Source organism: Lepisma saccharinum, chromosome 10, assembly GCF_977018435.1.
Source record: "Lepisma saccharinum chromosome 10, izLepSacc3.1, whole genome shotgun sequence".
Classification (NCBI taxonomy): Eukaryota; Metazoa; Arthropoda; class Insecta; order Zygentoma; family Lepismatidae; genus Lepisma; species Lepisma saccharinum.
The window spans coordinates 13,511,243-13,526,966 of NC_139238.1; the positions used below are offsets into that span (position 1 = coordinate 13,511,243).

A 15,724-nucleotide genomic window follows, 5' to 3' on the forward strand; every position below is an offset into this window, starting at 1 on the left:
AGTTAGGAAAGAAAATCGACAGTTAGTATTTTTATATGAACAGGAATATATTTGTACATTTACATTATGTTAAAGAATAAATTCATATCACAATATCAATTTCTTAAAATTCTATTTACATTACAATTCGTCCAAATATATTTAAAACAATTATGGGACTCAACATGCTTGTCACAGACATAATAAATGGTTCAGTTTTAAAAAATTAATTCTTTTCTGTAACATACAAATATATCAGCAGTTCCCGTTTGTTACAGCAGATAAACACGAAGTGCGAAAAATTGTCTAATCCAGATTTACTAATAAGTATTAAACCATATAAAAAAGCACACTTTAGATGATCTTATCCATATAATAGGGAAGTGTTTCTTAGATTTCCAGAAATTTTGCACAGTAGAAAAATGTAATGTTTCGAAATCGATTTTGTATCTTAGTCGGGGAAATGTTGATCAAACTGGACCGTTTGTGGTCGATGGTGGTTGCCTCCAGTGCTAACGAGTATGTTGCAAGTCGTTAACTTATAACTGAACAAATTTGAGGTTAGTTAAAATATTAAGTACAAAATGTTTCCATGAAAATGTGTGATTTCAAGGAGATTTAACACCGAAGACACACGTGTTACTTGAGGATTTCACCAATCGACTGCTTCTGCGATTCTGATTTGTTCGTTTCCAAGTAGCTCGTGTCACTTCGGTACGAAATCTCCCTGAGAAATCCTCTATAAAGCAATAACTTATTAACTTCTATGCTGTAAGAGTTAGCTAATGACTTTTCTTGTTCTGATAAACGAAATGACGTCAATTGAAATGTTTTCCAGGGCCTCTCTGCAAAGAGCTGTAAATAAAAACAAGAGAGTGTGGGGCATCATCTAGTTGGTAGTATAGTCGAATGCAAAAATATATCCCAGCAAATTGTCCATCGCAATGTTCATTCACATTGTTTTTCTCAAAGAATGAAATTAAAACCCCAAGAATTAGTTGACAGTATCTGTTTGGTACAGTCATGGACACTTCTGCGTTGTAACGATTCCGTTGAAAATTAATGGGATTGTTACAACCAAGAAGTGTCCATGACTGTTCAGCCAGCGACAAAAGGAATAGTAGCTCATCACCATTTTCATTCGGTCTGTTTGACACGATGTGGTGATAATGAATTGATTTGTAAACGTCAATAAGTAGAGGCTAAGGACTGCTTCGAATCAACAAAATTACATTTCTTTTACAATACAGGATGTAGAATTTAAAAAGACATGAAAATACCGATGGGCAATTTGCTTACTATGATCTTTACCGTTCGTTGTACTAGTACAATTCCACACCTCCAACAAGAACACACAGAATGCGAAAGCGAAATTGATGGATAATTTGCATTGTATTTTTTATGTACCCGACTGTACATGACGGTACTACTACTACAATTGCAATGCCTCTAAAATTGATGAACTCAATATGCAGTTTCAAATGTTTGCAGCGTCTAACTTTTTCATATTTGGCCCTCTTGTGAAGGCATCCCATTTTAGACAGCGTTCTATGTGCCACTTATTCTGCTCCAAGACATTGGTTTCCAATTTTAGCCTGAGGTCAAATCGCCAATTTCCCCGACTAAGTGTAACTTGATGACACTTCACGTCCAACTTGAGTTTTGAAGTGTTCGTTGCGTCGATTCGTAGCGTTTACATGTAGCTCTGAGCTTTACAGTGCGAGCGGGACAGGCTTTTGAGCTTCTTCTTGGTGAGCTGCCACAAGCAGCGACGGAAGGTGGCTCCGCATGTGGAGTAGAGGAGGAAGTTGATGCTGAAGTTCGTGTAATATAGTAGCATGAAGTACTGCTGCATGTACCAAACGCTGGGCGGCGGGTCACGTCCGCTTAAGGAGAAGATGAAGATGTACAGACGGATGACGTAGCTGAAAGAAAAGCAATGTTCATTGGATGATTCTTTTGCCAAAGTGCATTGATATTATGATATAGTTGAAGTCCTGATTCGAACGCCACTTTACTTCAGAGTTCCGAAAGATCCATTTCCCTCTGACAACCACATGTCAAGTCCACATGGAGCCCAGTATGTCCTCCCCTCGAACCTTTCTTGCCGATAGCGTCTGTTTTAGGAACTGACAGTAATTGTCAAGTCCACGTGGAGTAAATGAGATATTTGTCAATACAGCTTCTTTAAATAGTACACAACGTGAGGTTGCGGTTATGTTCGTTAGGTTGTGTTAATTTTTTGTACAATGTAGAGATCTTGGAAGTTTAACGTCATCACAGTTCGTGTTGGATGTAAATGTGACAAAAGCGCTTCCCAGCAAAACAAGTGCTGTCTGGAAACAAGATTCGCGTCCGGTCGGCTTTCTCTCCAGCTATATCAAAGATACCGAACTGGTGTTCGAATCAGGACTTCAACTATACCAGTTTCGTGAACAAGGAATTAACGCCGAAATGACAAAGTTTTGATATTTTTACCAATGCCCATGGAAACCAAAAGTAACCTCCATACCGCAACAGATCTCTAAGAGCCAGGGCTTGCCAAGTGGCTTTTCATTGGGCCTGTGGGGCTCGAGCCCTCCTAAATTTACCTAAGATCCTCGCACTTCAAGAAAACACAATGTTTCATCATTATTTTACATATAAAATATTCTCACAAGTTAATTACTGACTTGAGTGTTATCAAACTATTTCACAATCTGTTACAAGATGCACCAAAAATACTATATAGGCACTAAAATTAGTAAACATCGGCACGTTTTCATCATTTTCTAGGAGTGGGCACTGAAAAAGCAGTTACCTTCGAAATAGGCAAAAACGACCACTGTAAAATTTACGTATTCCTCTCGGAAATGGCCTTGAAGGTGTTTTAAATGTAAGAACCTGCATTTGCTGGCCAAAAAAAAAAAATGCTTTTTGGGGTAAAACCATCAGCCTACTTAAGGACATATATTGTTACAGAATATTTTAAAACAAATCTTATAGTTCAGCCCACCCAAAGTTTATAAAAAAATGGCGTTACTGAAGCAAGACATTGTTCGTTGCGTCGAACTTGAGCGTCGTTGCAGTGACATTTTCAGTGTGTTGGTGGACAGTTCTAGAAAAGAAAACTATTATTATTGGAAAAGTATTTCTGTGCTTTCAATGACGCATGGAAAAATTATTTCTATTGGTTGCAGAAAAAGTCAGTTTGAAGGGGAATGTAGATTCTGTAGAATAACTTCTGGTGAAAGTTCATTAATATCGTAATCGTTTAATGCTGTTTAATGGGCTCTAAGAAAGAAAAATAAATAAAATAAAATACATGTGCTGGTGGTGTGAAGTTCATACGAAAGAAGGGTCTCCCCGATGGCGCAATGGTGGCGTTGTCACCTTGTAATCAAGGGGTGGAAGCACATGGTGGTTCAGATCCCACTTTAAACTGTAGGTCCAGTCCCAATTATCCTTACTGTGCATGAAGTGGACTTAAAAAACCAAATCAACCAACCAAATCATACGATAGGAAATGTAAAAACACATTTCCCTCCATTTAAAATTCAGAAATTTATATGGACAAAAATAGCAAATAATTTGTGTAGAAAAATGAACAAAATAGTAATCATGTTGACCCATATATAATGTCATTATCATTAAACTGTAAATAAACATGACAGCTGATATTTTTCAATGAACATTTCCATGGGTAGTGTATCAGAAAGAGATAAATATATTTACATATAACTTTTTATTTGCTTTAATCAAACTGGTCAAATATTTTACAGTGCCGTTTACTAGAAAAAGCCTTTCTATTAAAAAAAGATTCATCTATGTGTATGGTGCCAAAAACCACACAAGCAATTTTAAGCTGTTTTTTTTTTAAAAAAATGAATTTAAGTAAAAGAAATCAACAAAAATGATTCTTTTAATAAAAATTATGATTTTTTTATCCACCCTGTTGCGAATAGACTTGTTTTCGTTCACCTGCTCCGGAGAAAGATGGGACAGGATGGTATAAGCACCAACGTGTAAAAAACAAAGTCAAATGCTGTTTTCACATAATTTGTTTTAGGAATTCAAACTTTGTATTCACAGTAGCAAGGCAACAAACAGGCAACAGCTGATGTTCTGGACATTAGTTTCCGGAGCATTTTCATCCAAACGGTTTGAAGGCTGTAATTATTTTTTCTCCCCGAAATTTATTGTTTAAAGTTGGCAAACCTAGTTGCACGGTACATCTTATCAAGACCCCTCTGATTGAAAAGTTCAGGCCATTATGAGTAGCTGGTGGCTTATATCACAGTTATGAAAGCACTTGCATAGACAGCACATCTGCCCTTGATAAGAGTTGATGGCAAGTGTTGAGTACTTTGTAAAACACCCAATCAATAGTGAGAGAAGAGATTACGAATGCGAACAACCAGATAACATTATTTCAGCCTCGTACCCTCATTACCATGGCAACGCAATCCTTCCATCTGCTTCTGTTCTGAATAGGTAAAGTGCATAACGTTATCTTTTAGCTTCGACATTACCTATTCAAGTTTGTTTCGACGTTTCCATGGTTTTTTTTTGCTGAATTTTACGATTAGATTTTTCGAAACGACCTTTGTAGCGAAGCGGTTATCACAGCACGTCAGAACGACAGGGGTCCCGGGTTCGAATCCTAGGCTGGGCATGGGTGTTTCTTATGGGTGTCCCTTCATCAAATTCATCACACCATTACTCAACCTTATCTTCGTGATTAGCCAAAAGTGGAAGAAAAATGAGATAAAATAAACTAAATCAACCAATCAATGATAGATTTTCGTAAACGTGTTTGAGGAACACTTCTTCCTTATAATGCGCACATATCGGACACCGGCCCATACGAGGATCTTGTGAAATCTGTCATTTTAATTTGAGCAGAAATTTTCATGAACATATGTATTTTGTAGTGGAAATATTCTCTCCTGCACCCTTGCCGTGCTTCTTTAAGGCGTCAGGCCTCGCACTAGTTCGAGTCTCCGGGTGAAGCGTAACGACTTTTCTCGGCCAGTGTATGGTACCGCTGGCCACCCACCACCATGAGTAAATTGGAGAGCCAGGAATGAGTACCGTAACCGGTCACAGAAATCTACGACGACGACTGGGGGGTTCGTCGTGCTGACCACACGTCACCCCGTAACTGGTTGCATGATCGTCCACCTCTGCTGAGGCATGTGAGAGTACGGCCGGCAGTTAGTAGGTAGGTAGGTAGGCCCGGGCCCTCACGGGCTGTTGCGCAACAGGTTATTTAGTGCAAATATTCCTAATAAGTCGATTTTTTCGTTTTCAAAATGCGACATGCCAATAAAACTCCACACTTTATTTAATCGTATTGGCCTAAGAAAACGAGAAGATTTCATTAGATGCAGATTGACAACTAATTTAAACATAATTTGATATTTCACAACTAAATTGCCAAGCTGTCGCTAGCGCAAGAAGGGTGGCAGGTCGCGGTTTCCACAGGTGAAAGTGTCCAGAAGAGAAAAGAAAGCTAAGTAAAGATGCTGGAAATAACACGGCCAAGCAAACTTGGTGATCGACTGATGATTGTGGCTTCAGCTCTTCTATGTGCACATATATGTCCACATAACTATTCTGTGTTTGCAGAAACACGCGTGTTTAAACTCACTCAAACACTGAAACATTTTGTGCCTGGGGAAAATTATTCAGAAACATGAAATTGTATGAAGCGTTAGAGGGTCAACCAGAGTTTTCAATGCGCGCACACGTTCGCTCGAACAAATCCAGTAACGGAAATTAACCTTTTATTGAGGCATTTACTTTTTTAAGAGGCGATATTTTCATCACCTTAAAAATCCTTATCTCGATAACTATTCATTGAGCTCAGTCTATCGTCAAATCGCTCTTTCCTTTCCCAACGTATGCAAACCAAAATTGTCTTTCTGGGTTCGTGGTAGTCAATCTTTACTGCCGGCTGTTTTGACGATTTTGTTGCCCGAAATTGCTAGCGATAAAAATGAAATTATTTTTAAAATCCCATCCACTCGCGGAAAACCATTCCCTGGATAAATAAGAATCACAAGAAGTTTTTTGGTCTCTGCTATTGGCTACGTTGGGCTTCGGCGTAGAACATTAACATGAAATCAATAGAGATAAATTCAATTAAGGTCTGATAAAAGAAAAACGCGGTCGTTGTGCAATTTTTTCTGGATTTTCCAAGTAAGCTATTTTGCGAATCTGGAACTATAAGCTACGAAGTGTAAAACTGAAATCGTAAAAAGAAAAAAGAAAAATGAAAAAAAAAAGACTTGGCAATTATTTTCCACACCCGACTGCTCTAAATGTATTTTCTTTTCAAAGGGAGGATCATGAAATTCATTCTTGACGTTAAATCCAAATTGCTATCGGCTTCAGAATTCTGTAGGCTGAGCTCATTGCCTCTAACGTTTAGAGATTTGAAATGTGCAGCAGCTTGGAAAAAATGTTAGATACTGTTATGAATTCTCACTTCAGAACGTGGAATGGCTGTCAAGAAGTCCAGAAAACTAATTTTGCTGCTGGATGAATTGATCAAAAACGCTTCCATGGAAACTGAGACTGTCTTTCTCATCCCTGTCATTTGATAAATTTCCCAGGATCACTATTCCCACAAGCGGACATCCTTCGCGGGGTGGTTAACACAGTGCACTACTACGCCAGGGGTCACAGGTTCGAATTCCGGCCTGGGCATGGGTGTCATTTGTAAGTGTACCTTCATCAATTTCATCATCTCATCCTCGTCGTCGCGATGCTAACCAAGTAGGGATCCACACATTCTCGATCTCGGCCATTTCGGAGGTGATGTGATTAGCACAACGCCTCGACTGTCTTTATCCCCCAGGGACTCATTGATTTGAGACTGGGTGAACCTCAGAGCCGCTTTATGCGGGGCCAAGGCTGGAAAAATTCCGACCTTAGATCACCCACCTCGGGTCTCCCGTGTGGCTGTCAGGCGCCCTACCGGCTAGACCTAGCGAGTGAAAAGTGCTTGTTCCTTCCTGCTCTTTGTGCCGCGCTTGGCAGCAGCAGTTTTGCAGTGTCTAAAGTAAAAGTCCATATCAAATTTTCGGTTGAAACGGAAAATTTATGAAAAATATCGAAATTTCCGGAAATATTTGTTGCTTGCATGTTTTATTTGTACAGGGTGGCTCAATAAGTCACTTAACACCCTCAGTACAAGGCCACTGCGGCATGGAATGTGAAAATGGCGATGACCAATCATTGCCTGGCCAAGGGGGAACCACATTGACACCACCCACACGGTCGGCGGCCATCTTGATATCCGCCATCTTGAATTCAACTTCAGAATTTTAAATGGGAAGGGGGGTCGTGCGACATATCAAAATGGGCTAGAATTTCACGAGAAATGTGAAGGTTTTTTCTTTAACCAGTAAAAAGTTATGACTGACTTCTTGTACCAATTTGCTCCTTTTCGAAGTGTTAGAAAAATGCATTAAAATTTGTTTAGCGCATCGGTAATGCATCGAGATCAAAGTGACGTCTAGGGAAAGAAGTTCGCATGCCATTGCACACGATTTTAATCGGATACATCCAAGAAGAGCTGCGCATTATAAATGGTTGTCGCGAACAATTTACAGTGTGACGCTTCCATTGAATTAAAAGTCCTTCACAGTGACAAGACTAATGTTTATGTTCAGAAGGAAGTTCATAAACAGAATATTCGATGCTTTTTATCTGATAACCCATTTTCGACAGATCAAAGCTGAATGGTTAGTGTTGGTAAGTTAATGGTGTGGCGTGCTGTGTGGAACACGATTGGTTAGTCAATTTTCCATCAACGGAACCTTAAATGCTTAGGGCTACTTGGATTTGTTAAATAAACAGTTTTTTCATCCTTGCTTATGGAAGGAGGTACTTTTTACAGAGTTTTTTCAATAGGGAAGATCACCAGAACAATTATGGGAACGTTATGAACCTGTTTCTGTCCAAAGTTAGTTATCAGATGACAAGGGTCGCATATTCTGTTTATGAACTTCCTTCTGAACATAAACATTAGTCTTGTCACTGTGAAGGACTTTTAATTCAATGGAAGCGTCACACTGTAAATTGTTCGCGACAACCATTTATAATGCGCAGCTCTTCTTGGATGTATCCGATTAAAATCGTGTGCAATGGCATGCGAACTTCTCTCCCTAGACGTCACTTTGATCTCGATGCATTACCGATGCGCTAAACAAATTTTAAGGCATTTTTCTAACACCTCGAAAAGGAGCAAATTGGTACAATAATTCAGTCATAACTTTTTACTGGTTAAAGATACGTCGAAAAAACCTTCACCATTGCATTTCTCGTGAAATTCTAGCCCATTTTGATATGTCGCACGACCCCCCTTCCCATTTAAAATTCTGAAGTTGAATTCAAGATGGCGGACATCAAGATGGCCGCCGACCGTGTGGGTGGCGTCAATGTGGTTCCCCCTTGGCAAGGCAATGATTGGTCATCGCCATTTTCACATTCCATGCCGCAGTGGCCTTGTACTGAGGGTGTTAAGTGACTTATTGAGCCACCCTGTATATCTAGTTAATCTAAATGTGGTGTAAAATAAATCAAGAAATAAGAATTGCGGTAAACCAGTCAAATTTTCAGGATACGCCAGAGAATGTTACACACGTCCCTTTGAAGTGAAGAAAGTTCTGGTTCTCTCTAGACCTTTTCCCAGAAATATTTTTCCGGGACGTTCTTGCGTTGATATTTTTCTTTAGCTCCTCAGAAATACCCTTTCATTACATGACTAAAATCAAAGGGCTTGGTGAAGAGGCTGTGTGTTCAAGTTGAATGAGGAACCTTTATTTACATAAGGTCCGTTTGTGAAAGGCATTTGAAGCCACAAAGCGACTTTGACATTTGTTCCTCCGTTTTGACCTGGACGTCCATTTCCTAACTAGGTATTTCCATTCCTGTCCTTGCACTCAGTCGCTTGATGGCCGAGTTAATCACCATCACAAATAGTCAAATACATACGTCAATTTACCTACAGGTCAATCATAAATGGTCCAGTGTACTTGCCTGGTATGTAAGGTTTCTAGGTTCACGTTCTCGACTTGGTGGGAACTATGTTACTTCGCTTCTCTTCTCTGCCACTTTTGGCTAATCGCGAATATGATAGTGAATGGTGACAACATGTCACTGATGAGAGGAGCATATATTGGTTGTATATCCAGACGCCTGAGCTTCGTTAGCCTGTAAAGCCGAGGGTGTACTCCATGCAAGGGAGATTGATATTTCGATGCCTTCCACAAAATTTACCCTTTACACCCCGAGTTCATGTTCCTGATAGGTTAGGTTAAAATTCTGCTCACTGATTTCAAAGGAGTCTCCTCGATGGCGTATCTTGTAATCAGGGGGTCCCGGGATCGATATGCGGCGGAGGTACATAATAATGGTTCGAGTTTCACTTAAAATATTAGGTTCAGTTCCGATTAGCCTATCTGGACACAAAGTTGACTTAAAACAAAAAATCAAAGTAATTTTAAGGAAAATTCTTAACAGAAAATGAGTGTCTGGTGGTGATATGGTAACGCTGTTGCCTTTTAATCAAGAGGTCCCGGGTTGGATCTCTGATGATGGCACATTGAAAAGTTGTTCGGGTCCACTTTCAACTGCAGGTTAAGTCGCTATTAGTCTGAGCATAAACTGGCCAATAGAAAGTGTTACTCTCGGAGCGTACATTGAACGTTTGAAATATTTGTAGTTTTGCATTTTGAGATTTTTAATTGTACTAAAGAAAACCAATAGTTTTGTTTTTTATTAGTATTGATTCTGTGTACCTGTACTGCGTACAATTTAAAGTTTTATTTAAGAATCGTTCATTGCCATAATATCGGTTTGTTCTGTTCCAAGACACTGGGTTCGACTTAAAATTGAGTTGTCAGTTCACAATTTCTGTTCTCCTCTTAGCCTAGTAATAACAGACATAATCAGATATGGCCCACAGGCGCGGAATGAAATTTATGCTTCACGTGTTGTTATGTTTGATTGCAAGGTTTGTGTCAATGTGGTTGAGACTCTGCGTTCATTAAGCGTTTCTAAGAATACGAGATAAATTTAATTTTTGCTCTTGATCGCAAATTCATTTTGCTCGTGACAGCTAGTGTACTCAATCTGTATCCTTGTGGACGGACAACCCAAATTGCCCCACAATAAAAAGAGAGGTAGAATGTATTACATAACATGGAGTATGGTAAACTAAATTATAATTAGAAACAATATCACGAAAATTTCCCCCCCATCATCAACTCCTGGAACGGAGATGAAAAATAATATCGGAATATTGACACTTATGGCGGGGAGTGTACCAACATAATGTCAATTAGAGAATGGACTCGATCGTACAATACAGAGACCCAATGCGATCATTTTGAATTTCGTACCTTGGAAGATTGAGAAGGATGAACACTGTTGAGATGAGAAGCAACATCTTGGTGATGTTGTGCTGGGTCCTGGTGGACACTAGGCTGGTACTCGACGATCGGACATCTGCAAAGAAGTAACACAGCAAGTTAGCGAAAAATATGCGACAAAGTTTACATTTGCAACAATTTTGGCACATGTTTAGTGTGTTCTAATAAGTATTTTTTTTAAAAGAAAATGCCGTATTAATCCATGAGATTATATTTTATTTAAAGTCTCTCTGAATGCTTCATGTTGACCAGGGCATTCACTTGTTTACTTCAGTTGTCTCAACCGCTGTGGTATGTAAATAATGCATGTGCTATGCAAACTTCCTGATGTGTTCAGGATATAGGAAGTTCCATCAACTTATGGAGTTAGCTGTTTGCAATAGAGGTAGTAAAAATCACGATTCGGCATGGAGGAAGGTCTCCATGGCCTGGGTGATATAGAGGTGAGACAGACTGAGAAGGGACTGACTTTTGATTTGGATTGAGGAGAGAGAGAGGAGCTTAGAGAAAGGAGTAGAGGGAAAGTGAGGCGAGGCCTGGTCAACCTGCAACGAAGCCTAGAGAGGTCTTAGTTTATTTTATTCTTCGAATGTATCATCACTCTTCAGATAGACAGGTAATTATCCTAACCCAGCCATGATTCAGGTTCGAAGGTTCATAAAACCCAATGAGTGACCATTGTCTTTTCTAGTTATTAAGCTGTTTAGTTTTAGTTGTGCCTTTCGCACTGCCAAGCATTTGACTTGTCATGTCAATGACGAGTGCTCTCATCATCGAGGATGAATGAGGAATAACTTACATCATCCATTGATTTATTGTGGGAGTGACTGGTTTTGATCCCCATCATTCTGTAGAATGGTACGTGGCGGAGGTGTTACATTGTTTCTTATAGTCACCAGCCAGCTTGGTAGGATGCGAGGATTTCCAGGGTCAAAATAATATATTACATATTTATGTATAACACTCAATGTCCTCCTTGAGGAAGAGACTACAGAAGAAATAGATAGTGGAATAATTACGATAATGGAAATAATTTTAAACAAGTCTGCAAGCACCAATTTGTAATCTCTTCCAGCAACTTTACGAATATAAAATATTAATTTTTAATGATAAAAATAAACTGAATTGCCCAAGAATACAATCAATCTTCGTTAGCCACTATATTCACTGAAAATTTCGAACACATACCCTCTTGTGAAAGATTATCTTGTTACGAAGTTTAGTTAAAAATCTTTCCCAGAAGCTCAGCAGTTAATGCAGAAGATGTACGTATATCTAACAGTATCTTGCAAATGATGTCAAGACATGTTGATAGCAAATTAATTTTGTTTCAGAAAGTTTGGGTTCGGGAGAAGAGGGTGTGCCCTTGACTCCATCTTAACGTCACCACTTGTCGATTAGCCTACTTCATCATAAAATGAGCTTAGACAAACTTTCCCTAAGTTTGTGGAAGTAAATGTTTGGTTACTTCGTTTCCGGCGACATGGTTTATTGAAAAATCCGCAAGAGGCTTAGTTAGTAGCTTGCATCTAAATTCTGATTGGACTTGCTCTTGTAGGTGAGAGAATCCCATTTTACCTGTGCTATGTAAATGCTACAGATATTAGCCATGTATTCTGACTACACGTCCTTTCAGATTTAACGGTTCTTGTGAGAGCGGTGGAAGTTGATCAAATATTGTCTTTCACTGTTTTGCTTTTGAAAGAAAATGTGCCTGACTTTCCTGGATGGTAATATTCTTTTTCTTCCTGAATTGTTGTATAACTTCTTTATCATCTTTTATAAATTGCTTATACAGTGGAAATGAAAGATTTTTCAGAAGTTCATTGGTTTGGCAAATTTGTTACTTTCAGCGTTCGAATCTCGATCTTGGCATGGGTGTTTGTTCTTTTGCGAGTGTTCCTCACCATCCTCACCATCTTCGCGATTAGCCAAAAGTGGCAAAAATGCGAAGTAAAATACACCCTTTTAGAAAGTGATCTGAGAATTGTGCACATCTAGTTGCCTCCCGCTTCACTCTTTATGTCTCTCTCTCTCTCTCTCTCTCTCTCACACACACACACACACAAACACACACACACACACACACACACACACACACACACACACACACACACACACACACACACGTCATAACCTATTTATATCTGTGACTATGCAATTTATTCAGTGTGAACATCGGATAGACATTAGACAAAATTAGCTTCTTTTTTCCACATGCTTATTCGTTTTATTATTATATTATTCGGAAATAAGGTATAAAGATAAGAATAAAATATGATATTAACATTCGTGTCTAAGGGATCAGGGTAATACACTACGAAGCCAGAGTGCCATGTTTAAATCGTGGGTAAAGTATGCGTGAACCATTATGTTCACCCTACGATCCTATTCATTAGTACTTCCTCATCTTTGCGATTAACCAAGAGATAGAAAACCTAAATTAAATAACCGAAGTGGAAGAATATTACAAGAAGATATTGCTATTGACATCATCCAAATACATGATAAAATATATCTTTCAGTCCTCTGCCTCTATACAATTAAAGCTTTGACGAAACAAGACGCTCAGATATAGCATGGGCTGTAAATGCAGATTGGAAGACTACAAAAAGCAATTTAAAAAACGATTATCTTCAGAAATTCCAATAAAGCTGAAATCTTCCTGACAGATCTTAAATTCGAAATGACAAAGAACTAATACTTACAGATGCAGCGAGGTGGCGTTTCGGATGGGTTGTTCCTCATCTGACTGGAATTTGATTTGGAGGAATGGAACGACTGCTGGGAGTAGCGTCTTCTTGAGCTTGTTGTCTGCAAAAGATGATTTTCGGAATATTACAAAGGAGATCAAAAGAGAGCGAGACAAGAAAATCTTTGAGGTATTAGGAAAAGAGGACGGTTATGAGGTACTAAACACAAAATATTCTAGCCTTTCTTCTCGGTGTTCTTCTGCTCTTTTGTTCTTGTTCTTACAATACGGTGGACGACTCTTCCAAAGCTGTTTTGTGATTCATTTATGAATAATGATTGTGAAAGCTTTCGCCTGAAAACATTCAATGCAGCTGTCTTAATGTTAGGGATGGTTTTGACACGTGGTAAGTCACGGTCTCGATGCTACTTCGATTTGAGACATACCAAAACCACTGTTAAAAATAAAAAATATACCTTTCGAGACAATATCGATATTATAAAAATAGATTGATTGATTGATCTGCTTTATTTTACATCGCTCCTTGTGCTAATTTGCGAATATGGGGATGAATAATGACATGATGGAATTGATGAATGTACACTCGCAAACATCCATGCCCAGGCCGGGATTCGAACCCGGGACCCCTGGCGTCGTAGCGTCATTTAATTACTTCTCCGCCACGGGGGGGCGGCTATTAAAATAGAAGACAACAGTGTACATGTATGTGTGTGTGTATGCATCCAGGTGGACCATTTAAGTTGATAACTCGAAATACGCGTACCTTACAAACGAAGCGTTTCGAAAGAAGTTCATTGATATTAAGGGGGAAAGAGAATGCCATTATGTATGTAACATGCGGCCATTTTGAAGGCCACTAGAATTTTTCTTAAATGGAAACCCAACTTTTTTGTTCAATATTTTTATTCCTCTTACAAAAATAGAAAAACTTTTGTAGAAACCATATTTCCATTCATCGCGTAGTTTTACAGATATTTGACAAGTTAAAAGTGGTAACAGAAGTTAATACTATTTCAAAAGCTTCGAAATCTTTAATCCAGAAACGAAAGTTCATGTATATACATATTCCTATTTTTAATGTTTACTGTGAAAGGAAATTTGTTTTAAAGAGTAAAATTGATTATAGATTTCTTATAGATGCGGATTGTTACAAGATTATTCTAGTGTTGACTAACAAATCGATGGAACAAATGACTGGGTGTCCCATAAGTCTGGGACCATATGTATTGTTCGTATTACCCTTGTTTCTGTTACAGGTAAACTATGGCACTGACTGAGGAGGAGCGAATCAAAGTCATTTTGATGGTGAGGATTTTGAACACTTCTTGATTTGTGTTGTACAAGAATAAGTTCCTACCATGAAGTTGTTTCGTTCTTCTCCTATGGTTCCAGACTTGTTGGATATCCGGTACTATATCACACTTTTACCTCAAACTGGTGCAGAATTCTTGAAGAATTTGAATAGAAACACACATAGTATAAATCAAATCATCTTTCATAATTGGAAATTCCACATTGAAATGAGGCAAGAGATAGGCTGAACAACGGACCATAAAATTACTTCGAGAAACTTGAATCCTATGAAAGCTACGGAAAACAATTATCTCCTTTCTGAGAAGGTAAGATTAATCGCAGGCGTGATATTAATGGAACAAATAACTTTTTCGACATCTACCGGAAGTAATTTGTAGCTCACGTGAACAACTACCAGCTAAAGCAGCACGTTGTTTTTAATGAGTTAGCTATAAAGAACGTTCCACTTAATCAAAGGCCTTTGAGAGATCGTGGAACAGAGACTTTTGTACACTTAGGGCTTATAATCGCGTAACGTGTGTTATGAAGACAATATGTGTTAGGTAAGAACATGTTGCAGCCGGTGCTAATGTGAAAGAGGAAACTTCAGGGGAATCGCTGCTTTGTGAAGATCTCTCGTGCAGATGATGTGTACAGTCACGGACACTTCTGGTTGTACAGCCAACGGCAAAGACAACAGTAGTCAAATTGTCCATTATTTTCATTCCTTTTTTTAATTCTATACCCTACCCTGCGTTGTTCCAAGAAGTGGAATTCTGTTGATGCAAAGCAGATGTTCTCCTCTGATTATTGATGTTTTTATTTCAATTTATAATCACTCTGCGGAAAACAAACTGAATGAGAAATTTGATTGATAATTCGCCTACTGTTTCTCTCGCCGTTGTGTGTACAGTCTTTTCAAAGGATTTCATTGATCTTATCTTATGCTGATTTTCTGTTTCTTTCGGCTATTCACGATTATGAGGGTCAGTGATGATGTTATGAAATTGATGAAGGGACACTCATGCCCAGATTCGAATCTGAGACCTTGTGTCGTAGAGCGTTGTGCTAACAGCTCCTCCACGAAGTTCGGTTCCTTTCGAAGAGTGCTGGAGCGTGTTATTTAACTTCATACGAAAAACGCTATGGAAGATAAGGTTGTTTCGTAAGGAGATACGTATCTTATTTTGTATACTTTCCAGCCAATTTGGACTAATCGAAACCTCAAAGATCATAAAATGGTGATTCAAATGACATTTCCGAAGAAAGAACCATGCACAGGACAGAACACGAACCATAAAATTTCGGTAGCAAT

General features: G+C 38.7%; 2 protein-coding genes across 2 annotated transcripts in view; one reads left to right on the top strand and one right to left on the bottom strand.

The window, feature by feature from the left end:
• LOC145994472 (dynein axonemal heavy chain 1-like) overlaps positions 1-15,724 on the top strand; it is a 1,132,367-nt gene that overhangs the window by 349,585 nt on the left and 767,058 nt on the right. The window lies entirely within an intron of this gene.
• Positions 1,673-15,724, bottom strand: part of LOC145994445 (uncharacterized) — a 113,918-nt gene continuing 99,866 nt past the window's right edge. Inside the window, exons 2-4 of the mRNA XM_083130581.1 lie at positions 13,112-13,217; positions 10,374-10,479; positions 1,673-1,904 (exon numbers count right to left, since the gene is read on the bottom strand). Of these exons, the coding sequence (XP_082986707.1) occupies positions 1,673-1,904; positions 10,374-10,479; positions 13,112-13,217 (444 nt within the window). The remainder of the gene's footprint in view (positions 1,905-10,373; positions 10,480-13,111; positions 13,218-15,724) is intronic.